Genomic DNA, 21,094 nt, shown 5'->3' with positions numbered 1-21,094 from the left:
TTCACAAGCTTCAAAATCTCCCCTCCCACTACCGCATCCCAAAACCAGCTCAGCTCAGCCCCGCCTCCCTAACCTGTCCTTCCTCCCACCTATCCCCTCCTCCCACCTCAAGCCACACCCCCATCTCCTACCTACTAGCCTCATCCCGCCCCCTTGACCTGTCCGTCCTCCCTGGACTGACCTATCTCCTCCCCACCTACACTCACCTTTACTGGCTCCATCCCCGCCTCTTTGACCGGTCTGTCTCCTCTCCACCTATCTTCTCCTCTATCCATCTTCTATCCGCCTCCCCCTCTCTCCCTATTTATTTCAGAACCCCCTTCCCCTTCCCCATTTCTGAAGAAGGGTCTAGGCCTGAAACGTCAGCCTTCCTGCTCCTCTGATACTGCTTGGCCTGCTGTGTTCAGCCAGCTCTACACCTGGTAACCCTTTTCTGTACCCTTTCCAAAGCAACCATATCCTTCTTGTAGTGTGGTGACCAGAACTGTACGCAATATTCCAACTGTGGCCTAACTAAAGTTCTATAAAGCTGCAGAACTTGCCCATCCTTGTACTCAATGCCCCTTCCAATGAAGGCAAGCATGCCATTGGGGTTTTTCATTAGCTTATCTACCTGGCTGCCACCCTCAGTGATCTGTGGACCTGCACACCCAGATTCCCCTGTCAATACTCCTAAGGGTTTTGCCATTCAATGCATAATTTCTAACTGCACTCAACCTTCCAAAATGCATCACCTTACAAATAAAAATGAGTTAAAGGCTGCATTGAATCTAAAAGGGAGGCTTATAATATTGATAAAAACAGTACAGCCTACAGATTGGGAGGATTTTAAAATAGGACCAAGAAATTCAAGAGGAAGGACTGAAGAGAATATGAGTAAACTAGCAAGACACTTAAAAACAGGTTGTAAACTTTTTAAAACAGTATATAAAGAGGAAGAGATTCATGAAAGCAGACATAAGTCCATTATAGACAGCCAGGTAAAGTTATAATGTGAATACGGAAACGGTTGACACATTAAACAAACTCGTTATATTAATTAGTCCTCAAAGCAAAAAATGTAAAAACATTGAGGAAAAATAGGAAAACAAGGGTCTAGTGAGAATGAGGAACTTAGATCAGGAAAAGTAAAGAAATGTTAATGAAGATATTTATGAATTAAGTGGCAAGAAGTAAATGTCTTGGGCTTAACAACCTGGATCCTAGGCTCTTAAAAAAGACAGCTATAGAAATGGTGCTGCACTGGCTTTGACCTTTCATAATTTCTTACAGTCTAGAATAGTTCAAGGATTGGATGCTAGCAAACACAACCCCACAGCAAAGAGGAATAGTGAAATGGGAAACTATAGATAAGTTAGCCTAACATCAGTACGCAAATTGCTAGAATCTATTACAGACATAGTAACAGAGAACCGAGAACATCATAATGAAACCTCCAAAACTCAACACGGATTTGTGAAAATAAAATCGTATTTCAAAAGTATATTACTGTGTTTTCAGGATGTAATTAGTGGATGTTTCCAAAGAAATCAATGAATGTAGCATATTTGAATTTTCAAGAAGCACTCAAAAAGGTGTCACACAAGAGGTTGCTGGACAAAATTAGAACTTATGGCTGTTCACGGCAACATATTAGAATAGACTGAGTACTGGTTAATGGATACAAAACAAAGAGTAGTAATACACATTTCAGGTTGGCAGGCTGTAATTAGTGGGAATTCTGCAAGAGTCAGTACTTGGGTCTTAGCTATTTATAATCCATATTAAAGACATGGATAAGGGAACTAAGTGTAATGCATCCAATTTCTGACAATTTAACACTATGTGAAAAAGTGGTGAGGAGGTTGCAAATGCATAGTGATTCACTTTGGGATTTTTTTTAAAATAGCAAAATATATTTTGCATGGTGAGAGACTGGGAAAAGTTTGTGTTGAGAGGAACCTTGACACCCTTGTGTCAGTATCATACTTGCTCTACAGGGAGTGCAACAAAACATCATGAGACTGGACACTGGGATAAAGGGGTTTGTTCAATGAGGAAAGAGTGAGTACAATGGGCCTATCAATCCTGGAGTTTAGAAGAATGAATGAGATGCAATCTACTTGAATGTCTAAATTTCTGAAGGGCCTTGACAGGGCAGGAACAGAGAGGTTTTGCCCCCAAATGCAGAATCTAAAACATGTGGTCACAGACTCAGAATAAAGGGTTGCGCATTTAGCATGAGAAGAATTTTATATACTCTAAGCATTCCAAATCTTTGGAATTCTCTGTCGTATGAAGCTGTAGATGTTCTTGTATTACAACAGTGGTCAAAGAATTTATTGAATTGCCTGGAAACAGGGTGACAGTGTGGATAGTTTATCAGCAATGCAAAATTATATCTATTATTTATCCGTTGGTTCAAGTGCAAAATGTGACAGACTTCAGACAGATCTAGCACTCACAGCACAATTTATAACCTCATGGCCTGGCATATTCTCCACTCAAGTCAGGGGATCAACACTAGTTCAATGGAGAGTGCAGGAGGGTATGCCAGGAGCAGCACCAGGGATATCAAAAAATGAGGTGTCAACCTGGTGAAGCTACCAAACAGGACTACTTGTATGTCAAACATCATAAGCAGCAAGTGATGGAGCTAAGCAATCCCACAACCAATGGATCAGATCTAAGCTCTGCAGTCCTCCATATCCAGTTGTGAATAGTGGTGGGCAATTAGCTCCACAAATATCCCCTTCCTCAGTGATTGAATAGCCCAACTCATCAGTACAAAATGCAAGGCTAAGCATTCGCAGCAATCTTCAGCCAGAGGTAATAAATAGATGATCCATCTCAGCCTCCTCCAGTGGTCCCCAGCATCACAGATACCAGTCTTAAGCCAATCTGATTCACTCCATGTGATACCGAGAAACAGTTGGAGACACTGGATACTGTAAAGGTTATTAGCCCTGACAACATTCTGACAACAATGAAGACTTATGCTCCAGAACTTGCCACTTCCCTAGCCAAGCTCTTCCAGTATAGTTACAACACTGGCATCTATCTGACAATGTGGAAAATTGCCCAGGTATGTCCTATACACAAAAAAAAGGACAAATACTACTCGACCAGTTAATGTCCCATCAGTTTACTCTACATCATCAGTTTACTGTCGATCATCAGTAAAGATGAAAGGCATTATCAATAGTGTTATCAAGCAGCACTTGTTCAGCAATAACCTGCTCAGTGATGCCCAGTTTGGGTTCTGTCAGGGTCACTCAGCTCCTGACCTCATTACAGCCTTGGTTCAAACAAGTGAGATGAGAGTGACAGCCCCTGACATCAAGGCTGCATTTGACGAAGTGTGGTAGCAAGGAGTCCTTGCAAAACTGGAATCAAAGTCTCCGCTGATAGGAGTTGTACCTAGCACATAGTTGTGTTTGTTGGAGGTCAGTCATCTCGGCTCCAACACATCTGTAGGAGTTCCTCAGGGTAATGTCCTAGGCTGAACCATCTTTAGCTGCTTCCTCAAAGACCTTCCCTTTATCATAAAGTCAGAAGTGGGAATGTTCACCGATGATTGCACAATGTTCCACGCTATTTGTGACTCCCCTGATACTTAAGCAGTCCATGATCAAATGCAACAAGGTGTGGACAATTTCTAGGTTTGGGCTGACAAGTGCCAAGTAACATTCGTGCCACACAAATGCCAGGCAATGACCATTTCCAATAAGAGACAATCTAACCACTGCCTCTTGACATTCAATGGTGTCAGCATCGCTGACTCCCCCATTATCAACATCCTTGGGGTTACAATTGTCCAGAAACGCATCTGGACTTACCACATAAACAGACTAGCTACAAGAACAGATCAGTGGATACGAATACTCTAACGAATAACTCACCTCCTGACTCCCCAGAGCCTGTCCATCATCTAAAAGGCACAAGTCAGGAGTGTTACAGAATACTCCCCACTTGCCTGGATGGGTGCAGCTCCAACAACACTCAAGAAGCTTGGCACCATCCAGGACAAAGATGCACTGCAGAAATTCAAAGATCTTTAGACAGCACCTTCCAAATGCACGACGACTTCTATCTTGAAGGACAAGGGCAGAAAGTACATGGGAACACAATCATCTTCAAGTTCCCCTCCGAGCCACTTACCAATCTGACTTGAAAAATATATCACTGTTCCTTCACTGTTGACAGGTCAAAACTTTGGAATTCTGTCTCAAAGGGCACAGTGGGTCACTACAGCAGGTGGACTGCAGCAGTTCAAGAATGCAGCTCACCACCACCTTCCCAAGGACAAGCACGGGTGAGCAAGAAATACCGGCTAGCTAACAATGCCAACATCCCACGAATGAACGTTAAAACAAAAGTCTAAGTAGTCAACCTGGAGAATTAGTTCAGGACAAAATTTGAATGACAACAATGGTGCCAGTGACATGATAACTGTTTAATTAGAGTACATTAGGAAACAGTGTTTCCTCTATTCTGTGCTCCTTGTTAGGTCAAATACCTGACTTTCTACAAGTCTCTGGTTGTAATAGAGAGTAGGAATATAGAAGATCACATACCCTCACCTACATCAGACACAATGAAAAATAATGGGCAATTTCTGGTAGTTCAACATTTTATTTCGTGCAACATCTCCAACTGCTTTACAAAGAATTAGCAAAAAAAAGCCAAATGCCAGTTTGGGACCCAAATTCACAACCTTCCATTTGGGATTCAAGGATCTAACATCCACAAACATTCAACTTGAACCAAGATAGGCATACTGCATTTAGGTTTACAAAGCATCAAAAGTGGACCAGATCATAGTTTTTCAGAGATTAAACTGGATGATGCTTGACATGAAATTTTTCACTCAACTTCTGCAAAATGTCATATTTCTTAGCAAACTTGATCTGGTGACAAAACTAGGCAAATACTTAGATGACTGAATCACACAAGAAGTGGAATTAATATGCAACTGGAGTACAGTGAAGTGATTTGCAAAGAATAGATGTGATTCAAACATGTTTTTCAGCTACTCTAAAATTTTCCTGAACTTCAAAGTTTAAATACTCCGGAGGTATAATATTAATAAGATCTACTCACATGGAGTGTGGCTCATAAAAAACACAAAGGAAACACCTGACTTAAGACTCCATTTTCCTTTGCATTTTCCTGCAACCAAGATGCTATTTCTCTCTTTAAATGCCTCTTTCAGTTGATAATATAAATACCTGCAAAACAGGAAAGAAATGGAAATTTATAACAGCAAATGACATCGTCATTTCATTTCTCTTACACTTGTTCAATGTCTGGTATGATTACGTGGCTAATACCAAATAGTATGTGAATGCAGTGTTCTTACTGGATTTTACACAGCATTTCAAATATTTACATTTCTTCCTTCTGCCATATCCTTCAGCAGTTTTCAGTAAACAAATCAAAGTCCTTTGTTGTTATAGTGGTGTGGCATACTGGAAAAAATACAAAGGTAGTTTTGCCCCTTCACTAACTTTGTATTTTCAGCCCTAATACTATTAATATAAGTTGAATGGAAAACTGCAAATCCAGAAGAAGTTTGAACATACCATCATCAGTGATTTTGATTTTCCAATAATTTCTCTCAATTTTCAAGCTCCAATATTCTCTTCTTTCCTCCTCAATGTGTTATACAGTTCATTTCCTCTTAAGATATGCCCTGTTCAGCGTCACAGTTTTTCCTAATTTGCTCGTTCACTTGCCTTTGCACTTTACCATATGTTAATTTCTTTGGCCAGCTGTTCTTTTCCACTCTACTCCAAATCTTCATTTCAAAGCTATTTAGCAAGTCATCTTTTTTCCATAAATTTCACAACAACATAAAATAAGACATTAATTTGTTTCTTTCTAGTTACTTCTGGAGTTGTTTATTTAGTTTTCTCCTTAACAACTGTCTCAACTTAGTAAATATAACCTTTCCCATTGCTATCCTTATTCTCATTAATTTGTTGCATTTTCATTTACAAATATTACGCTTGTAAATACTATAATTCTTGCACCCTTTCTAGTTTTTCTCCCATGAACTTCTGAATATTTTATTGGTGATTTTGGGATTTGGGTTTTGGTTTTGCCAATGTTCATTTCATTCCAAAGTTCGTGGCTACTATTATTAGTCTATGCACTTGCCTGTGCTTGTTTAAAGTCCTTCGGCATTTGCAAACCTAACTGATGTAATCATTCACACATCCTCCCCCACAATCTTATGTCAGAATTCTGTATCTTGAAATGCTTCTTTAACCATTGCTTCTACATAGATGTTGAAAAAGTCTGGTGATAAACAACACCCTAGGTGAACTTCTTGTTCAATTACACAAAATTCCAACTTCTGGTTGACAACTCTCCATGATACCATTTATCCTACATACAGATTTCTTATGAGTCGTATATCTCTTCAGTCTATTTTCATGTTTTTTATCACTGTCAAGAGCTTAAAGTAATCACCCTGATTGTTTGTAGAGTTTGGAAAAGCATTCAAACATATTTCTTGTCCAAACTCAGTTAGGGTTCACTCAATCTTATAATGCTGATTACTTCTCTCATTCCTCTTCTTTGTTAGAATCCAAACTAGACTGAGACAAAGGGAGGTGTTTTATTAGTAAACCCTGATAAAATAAGTAAAAGATAGAAACAGCATATTCCAAGAACATCATGCAAAAATTAAAAACCTGAACTGGTTGCGCTTGAAGATAGTAATGTTTATATCAACTTCATTGGATCAGAAGTGCTAGAAAGCCAGACAGAGCATCAAGAAATGAAAACTAGAAAAGTGGTTTGAATAGATGAAATACCTGAATGTAAAAATGTTTATTAATCAAAAATATTTACTTCTGAAGAGTACACAGGAGGGTATTATGCGATAATACTGATCACCTTAAAAAAAAGACGCTAAAGGCATTTTGATATTCGGACTTCTGTACAATCAGTCTGATTGTCCAGGTATTGAAGCCGTTGTTGAGAACTGCAACAGAAACTGGTATGAAGGCACAGGACAACAGTGGATTTCAATCCCAGAGTTGGAATGGACATAAATCTCTGGATAGGCATGATTAGCAAAGAAGGTCTAGAGAATGCAAACATCAATGGGGTCCTTCTCCTGTTGAAATGCAAGGATCATGGCCTGGTCATAACCAAATACTCTACTTCACCAGACAGACAAATACAAGACCTTTTGGCAACACCCTCGCTTCAGACACTGGCACATGCTTGACTACATCATTGTCCAAATGGGAGACCATGAGGATGTTTACATCACCTGCAGCATGACAGGAACTAACGAGTACAGGACTAATCATTACTTAGTCTCGTCTACTATCTTTATCAGACTTGTCCAATGACAGCAGAAGCACCGTCGCAGAAAATTTTGATGGTGGCAGACACAAGGATTTTGCGATAAAAGGCCTACACAGTCAATGTATCACAGTCAACCCGATGACGGCCAAGGCACAGAAACCACAGAATGTCGACAGTGATTGGTCAGCATTTAAATCCATCATAAACAGCACATGCAAGGAGACTTTGGGTTTCTGTCCCAGGAAATATCAAGACTGGTTTGACAAGAACAATCAGGAGATCCAGGAGTTATTAAGTCACAAGTACAAAACATCTTGAACTGGAAACACCACCAATACTCGAGGGAAACAAAGCAAGCTAGAGACAAATGAAGGCGTCAAAGACCTAAAGAACAGATGGCAGGTAGAAAGAACACAGGAAATACAGCAAATTGCCAAGACCCATGATGTGCAAGGACGTTTCAGCACCACGAAGACCATCTTGTGGCTTAAGCAACCAAGGACCTACTCCACTGAGTGCTAAGAACGGAGTGGCACTTATCAAGTGTAGACAGGCAGTGAGCACTTGTTGGAAGGGATATTGAAGATCTCAACTAATACTCAATCCTTGACTCAACTACCCTCAAATACATGCCACGGCATGCTATCCACCAATACTTAATCATAACCTCAGCCCGACATGAAATTGCAAAGATCAGAACAGACCAGGGTCTGAAGAAGGGTCACTGGACCTGAAATATTAACTCTGATTTCTCTCCACAGGATGTTGCCAGATCTGCTGAGTTTTTCAAGCAATTTCTGCTTTGGTTTTCATTTCTGATTTACAACATCCACAGTTCTTTCCATTTATTATGAAGTTGAAAGACTACAAGACTGCATATGCAGATGGAATCCCTACTGACATGTTAAATTGAAGCATTCTTGTCTCAAATATGCTATCTTATTCACCTCATCTGGAAGGTACCGAGCATTCCCATGAGACCTCCAAAACATCATAATTGTGACTTTCTTCGAGAAAGGAGATAAGACAGATTGCAGTAACTACAGGTGAATATCCCCTGTTGTCTGCCACACAGGTCACTGCAAAAACGCTGCTCAATCACCTCCTCCTTTGACTGAAGAGCTCCTACAAGAGTCAGAATGCAGATTCTGTCTATTAAAAGAGACAGTGGACATGATCTTCAAAGCATAAAGCAGCAGTAGCAACCTCTATGCATGGCCTTTGACTATCAATCAGAAGGGACTATGGAGCTTCCTCCTCAAATCTGGTTCTCCACCTGCTGCACGACAGCATGCAAGCCATGACCCTTACCAAAGATCCATCATAGAGTCAACACATGTGCAAACTGGAGTTAAGTAAGGCTTTGTTATCACACCAAAGCTCTTCTCCATCTTCTTTCCTGCAACACTCCACCATGAAACTTCCTGCTGACTTGAAGCTAATTTACAAGACAAGTAGGAAACTATTCAAACTGTGTCGCTTCCAATCCAGAATCAAGACCATATCAAACTCTGTTGTCAAGCAGTAGTATGATGGCGCTGAGGCCAAACTCCAAATTTTATTTGATGCACTAAAAGAAACATTTGAGAGAATGGGCCTTGGATTAAACAGAGATCCTGTATCAGCAGATCCTACCAGACAACATTGCCCACGACTAACAATTTCCAGAGAGAGCAACTGTACAATGTGGATCAACTCCTGTTCCCTGGGAGTCTACTCTCAACAACACAGTAATCAATAATGGAATTTAACATTGCCTCCCAGTGTGCCAGTGTAGTCCTTGGCCACCTTCGGAACAGAGTGCTTGTTGGTCACAAGCCTTCAACCTGGCACCAAGATCATGGTGTACAGGGGAGCAATGTTACATGCTTTTCTGTATGCGGAGACATGGACAACGTGCACCAGATACCTCAAATCCCTACAACAATATCATCAGCAATGCCTCCACAAAATCCTGCAAATCCAATGCAGAATAGATGCTCTAATATCAGTGTTCTCTCAGATCAACATCTCCAGCATCTAGGCACTAGTTAAGTTCAATCAGCTGTGTCCGGCAGGTATCCCCACAAACTTATGGAAATCTCTTGAGAAGATGGCCCAAAATGGAGAAAAACCATCCAGCAATGTGCCAACTGCTTTGAGTGCTCCCAGGCCCAGATGGAGGCCAAGTGCAAACAGAAGGAGCATGCAAAAATCCGAGCATCCCATCCAGCCACTTCAGTAAACATCATCTGTCCCACGTGTAGCAGGATTTACAGGTCCAGTATTGGACTAATTAGTCATCTTAAGACCCACCGTTCTGGAGTGGAAGGAAGCCATCTTGCAACCTGAGGGGCTGCCTAAGGAGAACAGAATACTGGAGGTTACCAATTTGAACGTAAGAATGTAAAAAATAGGAGAGGTAGGCCATAGAGCCTGTCAGGGTTTGCCATTCAATTGCTGACCTTCAGCCTCAACTCCACTTTCCTGCCTGCTCCCTATAATGTTCCTCAATTCTTTAAGAGGCCAAACATGTGTCTATCTCAGGCTTAAATATATGCATCAATAACCAACCCTCTAGGGTAGAATATATCAAAGACTCACAAACCTTTGAGTGAAAAAATGTCTCTTTATCTCACTCCTAAATTCATCCTGGGACCTTCCCTCATATTCTGGACTCCTCAACCAGGGGAAACAATATCTCAGCTTCTACCCTGTCAAACCCATTCAGAATTTTGTGTTTCAGTGAAATAGCCCATAATAAACAAGTTTCAGGCAGTTCTCAACTAAATATGTTGTTTGGCTATACAGAATGAGAATACAAGGGAAAGCTTGAGAGTACATCATCTGCTCTACCTCTTAGTCATTTACAATTGTGTCATAGAAAGATCTGTACAAATGAAAATAAATGGCTTTTATTTCTTACTTTCTTATCAACAACATGACTCCTTGGTTTCTAGGATAGAAGGACAAAGTACAGCTTAAATTTTGAAATTAGCCAGGTCAGAAAAATAATTTGCCTTTGCCTGAATTTATATAATTAAAAATAAAGTAAGAAATATGTAACACATCAAAGGGACAACTCAAAGCAAACTACATCTTACTCTGTCACATTCTTAACTGACGGAATTCCAACTAAAAATGTACAATGCAAATTTTATCATTTACCATCAATAAAAATTTCATACGGATAAAGATCATTTTCTTAGTTACTGCAGTGAATTCCTGTCATTCACTGATGGATAGGTTTTCACTGATGGATAGGCATACAATAAAAAGTGTCCACTGAATGTGTTAGAGATTGTGACCACAGAGTGGCCAGGACGATGATCTTTGAACCACCTGACCCTGTATATGTCAGTAATAGCTCCAGAATGAGCAGCTTCAGGTAGTAACTTGGACTGTCCCATTTTATGAAAGACAAACAGATACTCATTTATTTGGCATCATATCACACCATCTGGAGTAGTGTGCTGCTATTTAATCAATTGTCAAAAAAGTTGAAGCTTTATAAAAAGCACGTAAAGATCTCCCAATTTAGCTGATGTTCAACCCAGGTCGACAGAAAGCATGGATCAGAATTCTGTGCTTAACAAGAATTATTATTTACTACAAGTAATTAAATTTTAGTTATAAATCACTGGCATATAACACCACTAATTGAAACTTCATCCCCTTTTACACACAATCGCACACATATACACATGGGGAATAATGTAGGTTATGGATGGGGACAGCACTGGGAAAGCAGTTCAGTGGCTGCTGTTCACAGGATCTGTTGACAGGATTCTTGTACTAGTCAGAAGGCTAATTCTTAGTCGACTTTCTCCAGATGCTTTCATTGATTTGCAAAAGGCACAGGTTCACTTGCAAGAAGTTCTTCGACATATCAATTAAAAGACACAGCTGACAGCAACTGAAGGAAAGATAAACTGTTTTTCTTCAGGTTTAAAGTGTATGCTGCAGAAATTGGAGAATGAGAGCTCCTAGCTGATGCAGCCCAGGTCGCTTCTCTGCATTTTGTTCCCAGCGTCAAGCTGTTCAATTACCCGACAACCAATCATATGGCTGTTAGCAGGCAGAAGGCCTGCATCATCAATAACTGGCCACTAGTCCACTAAACAATTAGCTTCTGTTGCCAACCAAAATTCCATCTGTGCATTATTTGGTTCCAGTTTGTCTGCAAACACTACTGTAACCCACAGCTGCACGAACAGTTTTCACAATGAGTATCAAATTATTTGCTTTCAAACCATGCATCAATCCTTGGTTTTAAAAACAGTTCTTTGCTCATTTCAGCTCACAACTAAAAAACACAAAAATAAAAAGACACTCTTTCCATATCACATTTCTTAAACATGTTTTAATGCACTTCAGATATAGTTTTAAGGGACATTGTTGTTAAACTGGCAAAAAAGGCAGATATGGTTGTGCACAGTAAGATCTCACACTATATGAAGATGAACAACTCATCTAATGTGCTTATTGTGTGGCAGAATTGGTTGTGGAAGGAGTACTTGTCAAAATACTGGGAAAAGAATTTTAAAGCTCATCCAAATATCTATTAAGCAAAGGGGACTATGGCTTAATTTTGGATTCAAAGAGCAGCACTGCCTTAGTACCTTGCTGAATGAATTCTACTGCATTCAACAGATCCCACTCTAAATGCCATTCCATCACAGCTGACTACCAGTCTGGCTACTATCCATTTTTATAGGCATCCACTTATGTAAAGATTTAGTGTTTTAAAAAACAAGAAGAATTTTCTTTTCAAGTGCAGGGAGTAAGCTAAATAAAAAAGGTATTTCCCCAAGATGTTCTTCCTTTAATAGGCACATTGACTTTCCTAATTTAATAAAATTACAAATAACTTACAAAGAACTCAGTACAAGATTTGCTTACACGATGGACATTCTGTTGGTAGAATTCTTACCTAAGGAACCCACGTCGTGCAGTCACCTCAGCATGGCTGTCATTAATTATGTTACCTAGAAAATATTTGGAAAGAACATGAAACTTGATGTGGAAGAAAAATATAGCACAGAAGTTTTGAATGCTATGATTAACCTCTAGACACATTACCATCAAGCCCAAATAAAATGGCTGGAGATGACTCATTGCTTCAGATTTGTTGGAGTATGCAATGAGATTCAAATGCTGTATCCATCAAATTATTTCTGTAACCTAACAGGCTATACCTCCTGTTCCACCTTTCATCACAATTTCATAGCATGATCTGCCACTCACTCCAGGACTTCCCATTCTTCACTGTGCTCCATTCCTATCTTCTTTTCCATTCTCCAAGTATAGGTTATGCTACTTCTAGCATCAGGCAAGTCCTGCCGATTCCAGTGAAAAGACTGCTCTGGGCTATTGCATTTATCCTTGGTTCAATTTCAGGAGGTGTTTAACAGCATAAGATTGGTACATTTCTTGCTCTCAGTATGTAAGTAGAAATCACTGACAACAGGAAGTAAACATTGTGACATCAAACTGTACACTACCACTGATTCTTAAATTTTATAGCCAGATAGATGAATACACAGATTGCCTAAACCAAGACAACATCTACACTATTCTCAAGGTTCAACTTCTCAGTGTCTCTTTTCAAAAATGGGGTTGTACTTTGGTTGTAATTGTTCATCTCAGCTACACCAGTGGAGGGAAGAGTTCAGCAACACTCAATGTTTCTTCAGATTATGAAAACTTGAGAGAGAATCTCTCTCGGCACCTCCTTTCAGTCATCTTGGAACACTGCAATTAGAAGATAGAGAGCTTGATGCTTGTTAATCATTTGACAGCTAGAACAACCCACTGAGATCAGCAGGAAAGCAAAATAACAAACTTTCACTGACCAATCCAGCACTTGCTTAAGTTCCACTACATCAATCAACCAAATGCCACTGGCTTCCCAAACCTGACAGCACTGAATTCAATTAAACAAGTCTGTATACAGCCTCACCCACCCTATTTCAACAATCTTCTCTATCATACCATTGTTCCCAGCTTCTAGTAATTTGTGCTTGGTGATAAATTTTTCTGTCTTCAACACATGATGAAAGGTGTATATCTTATTTTGGGATTTGGATTTCAAAATAGATGCAAATGGATGAGAATTTGCATGAAAAGTTTTGATTTTAAGATAGGCCAGAAAGTCATTTGGATAATGATCTAAGTGCATCAGTTCTAAGAAAGCACGCAACAGCAGTCAAGTGACTGGGAAAATTTAATGGATAAATGTTTATTATGTTGAATTTGAGAGAGGTAGAGTAATTTAGCTTTGACGTTAGAATAGAAGTTTCAAGATCTCAGTTCGGAAGAACTTCAGTTTATCGTTTAGGGGAACCAGTCAACCTCAGCGGAAGTGGTTTCTAGTCTGTGCACCTTTCAATTGAGAAGAATTATACAGAAATCCCTCAAGTTGCTAGAACTGAGAAAGTTTACACCATTTCCATTGTGAAGGTCATACCCTTAGGTTCAGGAAAGAATTGTTTGAAAAACTGTCTCAGCAATCCAAAAGAAAGCATCAGTAAAGCATCAACATCCCAAGAAGGGTACTGAGAGGTTTAATTATACCTGGTTACAATGTTACAATTAACCTGTTGATCCGTAAATGCCTCATCACAGTCTGGCCTCTGGCTGTCGCTGTTTTATCAGTGGGTGGTATGATTGGATCATTTTCATAGGATTGTTTGTCTACTGTTTTGGAAGGTAACTTTTGTAATGCAACTTGGATATTTGTAATATATTCAAGGTGCTCACTAACTCAGTCTAATATCCCAGTGTCTGATATGTGACTTAGAAAAAAATCACAAAGGGGAAATATTTACAGTTAACAAGTACATTTTTATAATAGACTGAGTATTATCACTCTCATTTCTGCAACTCCTTGCTTCTCTCAATTACTCTACACGAGAGACTGGTTCAATTGGGTCTGTATTCACTCGCATTTAGAAAAATGAGAGGGGATCTAATTGAAATATTTAAAGTTCTGATAGGACTTGACAGACAAGATACAGGGAAGGTGTTTTCCCTGGTTGGGGTATTTAGAACCATGGGACACAGTCTCAGGGTTATAGGGTGAATCGTTTAGGACTGAGATGAAGAAACATTTCATTCAGAGGATAGTGAACCTGTGAAACTCTCTACCACAGGAGAATGTGGAAGCCAAGTTACTGAATATATTCAAGGAAGAGATAGGTAAGTTTTAGATTTTAAAAGGCAACGAGGTGTATGGGGAGTAAGCTGGAATTTGGCATTCAGAGGTGTGATTGGTGGAAAAGGCTGAAAGGGCTGTGTTGCCTACTCCTGCTCCAGTCCAAAATGAGAGGTCAAAGTTTAAGGTGAAAGGGAAAGATTTAAAAAGGAACTGAGGGGCAAATGTTTCATGCACAGGGTTGCCAGAGGACGTGGTGGAGGCGGGTACAATTACAACATCTAAAAGACGTCTGAATGGGTGAATGAATGGAAAGGGTTTAAGGGGATACAGGCCAAATGCTGGCAAACGGAACTAGGCCAATATAGGTCAGCGTGGACGAGATGGACCGAAGGGCCTGTTTCTGTGCTGTATAACTCAACGACTTTAATTCTTGCAACATTCCAGTCATGAGAACTTAAGAGTTTAGCCACTGATTTGGTTTCACCCTGATGAATATGCAACACTGTTCATTTGTAATGCTCTTGAATCTATGAGACAAATGGATTTCTCCACTATTCAACAACAAGTAAAAGCCTTCAACATGTGAATCTTTCATTGCATCTTGTCCTGGTCAGAAATTGAACTTGTAGTAAATCTGATGAACTTCTTATCTGGTCATAGTCAGGGTGGCTGACTAGAAACAATTAACAATTACAGACCCTCCTATATCATCCTTCATCCTAATAAATTGTAAAATAGTTGTTAGTTTCAGATTATTTTACCAATTTTCATCATCACCTTTACAAAAGATGTTGGAAACCTGAAATAAACAGAGAAAATGCTGGAATTTTCTCTGGGTCTGGCAATGTCTGTTGAGAGAGACACCAAGTTAATGCTCCAGGTCAATAAGTTTTATCAGATCTAGCAAGAGTTAGAGATGCAATTGGCTGTAAGCAAGTACAAAGGTTGGGAAAGGCTGGAAGAGACGGAAAAACATAAAGGGAATATCTGTGACCTTCAACTTTATTGATCCACCCCACTATTCAATATTTCTTTATTTATTATAGTCATTTCATGATTAATTGTTATTTATTAAGAGGATAGGAATTTTACTCAATGATAATTATTTTGTAGTATCTATTTCTAACTGTGCATTTCTTCTGAATGACAAGTTCTTTGTTGAGCAATATGAACCCCATTGAGTTTAAATTTAATTTTACTAAAACACAAACTTTGAGCTTCTCTCCCATGCTCAACCTAAAGATTTCAGTTCTGAAGAGTTACTGGTTCTCTCCACAAATGCTGCCAGACATGCTGAGTTTCTCCAGCACTTTTCGTTTCTGTTTGAGAAAGGTTGGAATCCCTTTCAATGTCCTGTAGTTAATCATCACTTATAAGAACTGGTCTGTGCTGTTTTATAAAGTTAGTGTACTTGCTTGTCTGTTACTGTGTCTGTTTTATAATTAAGTTTGAAAATAATATGAAAAGCATACCAAAATAAAACTACTGGTTCTATTTTTATATCACTTGTGTGTCTGCCTGATTCAGTTGTGAATTTGGCACTTCTAAATTACATTTGAAAATAGATATCTACAGAAATCAAATGGAGCACTTGGGATGTTTTTTCATATAATAGACATTATGCAAATGACTGCCACGTTTCATGGCTCAACTAAAGCAAGAAAATTAATCCTGTTCCTCTAGCAGCCATGTTTGCTGATCCACATTAGCTGTAAGTCAAGCAATATTTTTTTTAAATTCTCATCCTTGTTTTCATTATTGATGGTAATTCATTTAATTGCCCAGGCCTCAAGCTGTACAATAAGCCCTCTACACCTCTGTACCTCATTTTCCTGCTTGAAGAGATTCCTTAAACTTACCTCTTTGACCAAGCTTTTGGTCACTTGATCGAATTGCCCTTATGCTCCCTAGTGTCAAGCTTTGTTTGATAATGTTTCCAGAAAGTGCCATGGGATCTTTCGTTACATTACAGGAATTTATAGAAATATAGAACATTGTGTAGTTTTTTATTAATATGTTATGCATTAATGGAAAGTGATAACCACCACTGTGATCAAATGTAAAATCTGTCTTTGATTGGTAGTTTGAAATTTAAAACAACAGCTGCAATCTCTTCACTACTATAAGCATCAATGTAGTATATTGTTAATAAACAAAATTCTGAACATGAAAAATGCTCATAAAGTGATCTAGTTTAGTATTCTGAGCCATCCAAGGAGGCAAGACAACATGGTGAGAATCCACATTGAGCTAAATGATTGACAGAGCAAGCTCAAGGGACTGAATGGCCTTCACTTAACCTTATCTTCCTCTGATTCTAACCATTTCAATGAGAGTAGAAGAGTGTAATTGTTTTAATGGGACCTGATTAGCATGTAAATAAGTACATGTTTCATTATCATTCAACACATGTAAAGTTCAGCTATCCAATGTAATTTTATGTATAAAATCATTGATTTAATTTCAGGAAATACTGTGCTACAATAAATGTGAAACAGTTTACTTGTGGTGCAGTGGCAGTGTCCCTACCCCTGGACCGGCAGACCTGTGTTCAAATCCCACCTTCTCCAGAGAAAAATGATGAGAAAAATAGATTAATTAAATAAAATGTTTAGAACAGAACTTGGCAAATGGAGCACATTTTACAATGTTACAAACAACAATACTGCTCACATATCGTTACAAAGTGAAGTACCTTTATTTGCTGACTCACCATCATGAATACATTACCATTTTTGCTCATTTTTATTTGTCCAATGCACTTTGTTCCTGTTCCCATTGCAACAACTTCCAGGGTTACTGCAAGAAACACAGGTCCTTCTTATAGTATCTCAGATTCTCATATTCCTCATATTAAAATTTGTGCTTAAAAAAGGTTAACATTAATGCCAGTCAATGCAAAATGATGAGCAATTTTACCAATTTTTTGAATGACACATGAATGATAATTCTGCAGGACAATTAAACATAGTATTAGCAATTTTCTGTCTCACCCACAAAACATTTGTTCCTCCCTCAGGCTCATGTGAAGATATTTTCATAAAGCTAAATCATGCTACACTTCCTTTTAATTAACCATGGGTGCAATGACTGTCCTCATTAAATAGCCACATTAGCACTTGAAAAAGGAACAGCAAATAGGAACAAGGAAACCTATCTGAATTATCCCCTTCCAAATCCAGAGGTACATTTGAATCAGACCAGCTTGGATTAAAAAAATTCACCACACACTGGTTAAGAAAGCTGGGCTTTCAGGATTGTCATAGCTTGTGACCATACCAGATGGTACAACATACAGTTGTATTTTTAAAGAAAGTAACTACAATAAAGTATCAGAAGTATCAGTACTGCAATTCATGAGCTTTATATCAAACCAGTCTCACGATAATGAGATACTTAAAATAGTCAGCAATTTTTATTGGTTTCTTGGTCTTTGTACACTGCTGCTCCATTTAGCCTGTCTGACAGTGAACTACTCTCAATAAAATTAATTTAGACAATTCCAACCTATTTTAAAACAAGTGCAATGACAAGGGGTGACGATGGCTCAGTGGTATTATCACAAGGCTGTTAATCCAGAGATCCAGGTAATGTCATGGGGACGTGGATTAAAATCCCACCATGGCAGATGAAATTTGAGTTCAATAAAAATCTGGGATTAAGAGTCTAATGACGACCACAAACCACTCCTGATTGTCAGAAAAACCCATCTGGTTCACTAATATCCTTTAAAGAAGGAAATCTGCCATTTTTACCCAGTCTGACCTACATGTAGGTCCGTGGCAACTTTACCTTTGGGAAGCAATGGCCTAGTGGTTATCATCGTTAGACTGTTAATCCAGAAACTCAGCTAATATTCTGGGGACTTGGGTTTGAATCCTGTCACAGCAAATGGTGGAATTTGAATTCAATAAAAATCTGTAATTAAGAATTTAATGTTGACCACCACCAATTGTCCTTTAGGGAAGGATATCTGCCATCAACACCTGATCTAGCCTACATGTGACTCCAAACCCACGGCAATGTCGTTGAATCTCAACTACCCATTGGGCAATTAGTGATGGGCACTAAATATTAGCCTGACCAGTGATGATGTCCCATTAATGAATCAAAAAAAAATTCGAACACACAAAAATGATGATTAATCTGACCAGTGACACAAAACCTATGACAATGGTAGCTACAAGTTTGTGCTTAAGATACAAAAGGAAAGAGCAGTAAGCATTTTAAAAAATTCATTCATGGGTGAGGCGTCGCTGGCTAAGCAAGCATTTACTGCCCGTCCCTCATTGCATAGAGTGCAATTAATTGAGAGTTAACTGTGGGTCCGGAGTCACACGTAGGCCAGACCAGGTAAGGATAGCAGTTTACTTCCCTAAAGGTCATTAGTGAACCAGATGGGTTTTTCTGACAATTGACTTACGATATACATAGGATATGTGTGATATTATTATCCAATAGATATTGGATAAACTGATTATTTTTGGAAATCTGACTGAAAATTCCTGTTTCTAAGTGGTCATTTATGGCTTTTCATGGCTCTTAATTCCAAAATTTTTTTAATTGAATTCAAATTATGCCATGGTAGGATTTGAACCCAGGTCTCTAGAACACAACCTGCTCTTGATTAACAGTCCAGCATTAATACCATTACCTCCCCACCTCAAATCTGAAGAACGTAACCTTAATGTTCAACACAATCGGGCCAAAATTCCACCCATTGACAATTCTATCAAAGCATAGATAGGATTTCCTCTTTTGTGCCCTTTCCAAATACCAAGATTTATTCCATGCTCCATGACCCAATTTCTAAGGATTGCTCAACTTGAAAAATTACTCAGATGAATTACAAAATAAGTTGCTTTGAAGCAACCATTGTGTTAGCAAGTACATTTGTGGAAACTGACTGGGTTACATGGATTCCAAATTTACAGCAATTTTTTTCCAATGCTGGAACTTGATTTAATGACAATGTCTACTTCCCGTAGTATTGTTGTGTATTGTACGAACAAAGACATAATTAGAATTCAGAGCATTAAGGAAACTGTGCCTTTGTACCCCCTTTTCAGTCATAATTATAAATGTCAAGTGACAGATAGAACACAAATAGTAGGTCATCACTAAAAACAGGAATTTTTGGTCAGAACTCCAAAAATAATCAGTTTATTCAATATCTATTGTGTAATAATATCACATATATATGTACCAAAAATATTGTAAATTTAAAATGCACCTCAGTTGCAGGTACACTAGGTTTGGTGACAGTAAATCTCCTGCTTTCTTACCGTCATTTCTCTCGTTATTACAACAAGGTTTTGTACTGAGTTTTTCCTCAACTTTTACCACAGCTGCAAGTAGTGTCCATTCCCGTCTGGGGTCTGGCAGACCTGTCTTTGGTAGTTTGGTAGAATAGTGTTTATAGCAAAGACTGGCAATTTCATCAGCTGTCCACATTGCTAGAATCTTTAAGGGGACCAAAAAGAAAATTAGTGCTACAAGTGGAAAAGAAACATGACACATCAAACTGAATTACTACTTTGTAAAGTGAACAAACATATTTCTTTACTCTGAACTGTGATTGTATTTTTATAGAAGGAACAAATTAGAAGGAATTTTGGTACAATCCGAGTTTCAGATAAGAGCAAATTACATTCAGTAGTCAAGAGGATTTGAAGAAAGAATCACATACGCATATGCAAGATTAAAATGTAAAAGATTCAGAATACAGCGTATGGGAAACTTCTTCACACCAATTTAGAGTTTTGTGGAATACTATTCCAGAGTCTAAGGTACTGATTGAATCACTCAAAATTCAAGACTAGGTTAGATAGGTTGATGGTGGAAAAGGAGTTAAAGGGATATGGGAACACAGCATGTAAATATGATTAAACATATTTGAGGATAAACACTAATGGACTGATTGGGCAGTTATATGTATAGCTAATAGAGAAATAAATATATAGATAAGTGTAACGAGGGAGCTTGAGAGGTTAAGGTCAAGGCTGCTGGCACCAATGTCATGCAAAAAGCCAGAGCAAGTGAACAGAAGGATGCAGAAGGAGGTACAAACTGCAAGATACTGCAAAGATATGGTGGGACAAGGTCAAGAATAAATAGTTATAGAGTTATACAGCACGGAAACCAACCTTTCGGTCCAACTCATCTGGGCCAACCAGATATCCCAATCTGACCGAATCCCATTTGCCAGCAGTTGGCCCATATCCCGCTAAACCCTTCCTTTTTTTTTCCTTTATTCATTCACGCATTTGTTGCCTATCCCTAATTGCCCAAAGAGCAGTTAAGAGTCAACCGCATTGCTGTGGCTCTGGAGTCAGATGTAGGCCAGACCAGGTAAGGACAGCAGTTTCCTTCCCTAAAGGACGTTAGTGAACCAGATGGGTTTTTCCGACAATTGACAACGAATTCACGGTCATCATTAGATTCTTAATTCCAGATATTTATTGAATTCAAATTCCACCACCTGCCATGGCAGGATTCGAACCGGAGTCCCCAGAACGTTACCTGGGTCTCTGGATTAACAGTCCAGTGATAATACCACTAGGCCATTGCCTCCCCATTTCTATTCATATACCAATCCAGATGCCTTTTAAATTGCCTCCACCACTTCCTCTGGCAGCTCATTCTATGCAT

General features: G+C 38.8%; 1 protein-coding gene across 5 annotated transcripts in view; it reads right to left on the bottom strand.

Annotated features, from left to right (window-relative positions):
* The window catches only part of adat1 (adenosine deaminase tRNA specific 1), a 44,199-nt gene extending 24,288 nt beyond the window's left edge, over window positions 1–19,911 (bottom strand). For all 5 annotated transcript variants that reach the window (XM_048605716.1, XM_048605717.1, XM_048605719.1 and 2 more), the window contains exons 1-4: window positions 19,729–19,911; window positions 17,174–17,242; window positions 12,218–12,272; window positions 5,083–5,210 (exon numbers count right to left, since the gene is read on the bottom strand). In XM_048605716.1, the coding sequence (XP_048461673.1) occupies window positions 5,083–5,210; window positions 12,218–12,272; window positions 17,174–17,242; window positions 19,729–19,897 (421 nt within the window). In that variant the 5' untranslated portion in view covers window positions 19,898–19,911. The remainder of the gene's footprint in view (window positions 1–5,082; window positions 5,211–12,217; window positions 12,273–17,173; window positions 17,243–19,728) is intronic.
* Window positions 19,912–21,094: the final 1,183 nt, after the last annotated feature.

Source organism: Rhincodon typus, chromosome 15 (assembly GCF_021869965.1).
Source record: "Rhincodon typus isolate 14 chromosome 15, sRhiTyp1.1, whole genome shotgun sequence".
In the NCBI taxonomy this organism is placed as follows: Eukaryota; Metazoa; Chordata; class Chondrichthyes; order Orectolobiformes; family Rhincodontidae; genus Rhincodon; species Rhincodon typus.
Note: the sequence above shows the minus strand (reverse complement) of the source record. Positions and strands in the feature narration are given on the sequence as shown.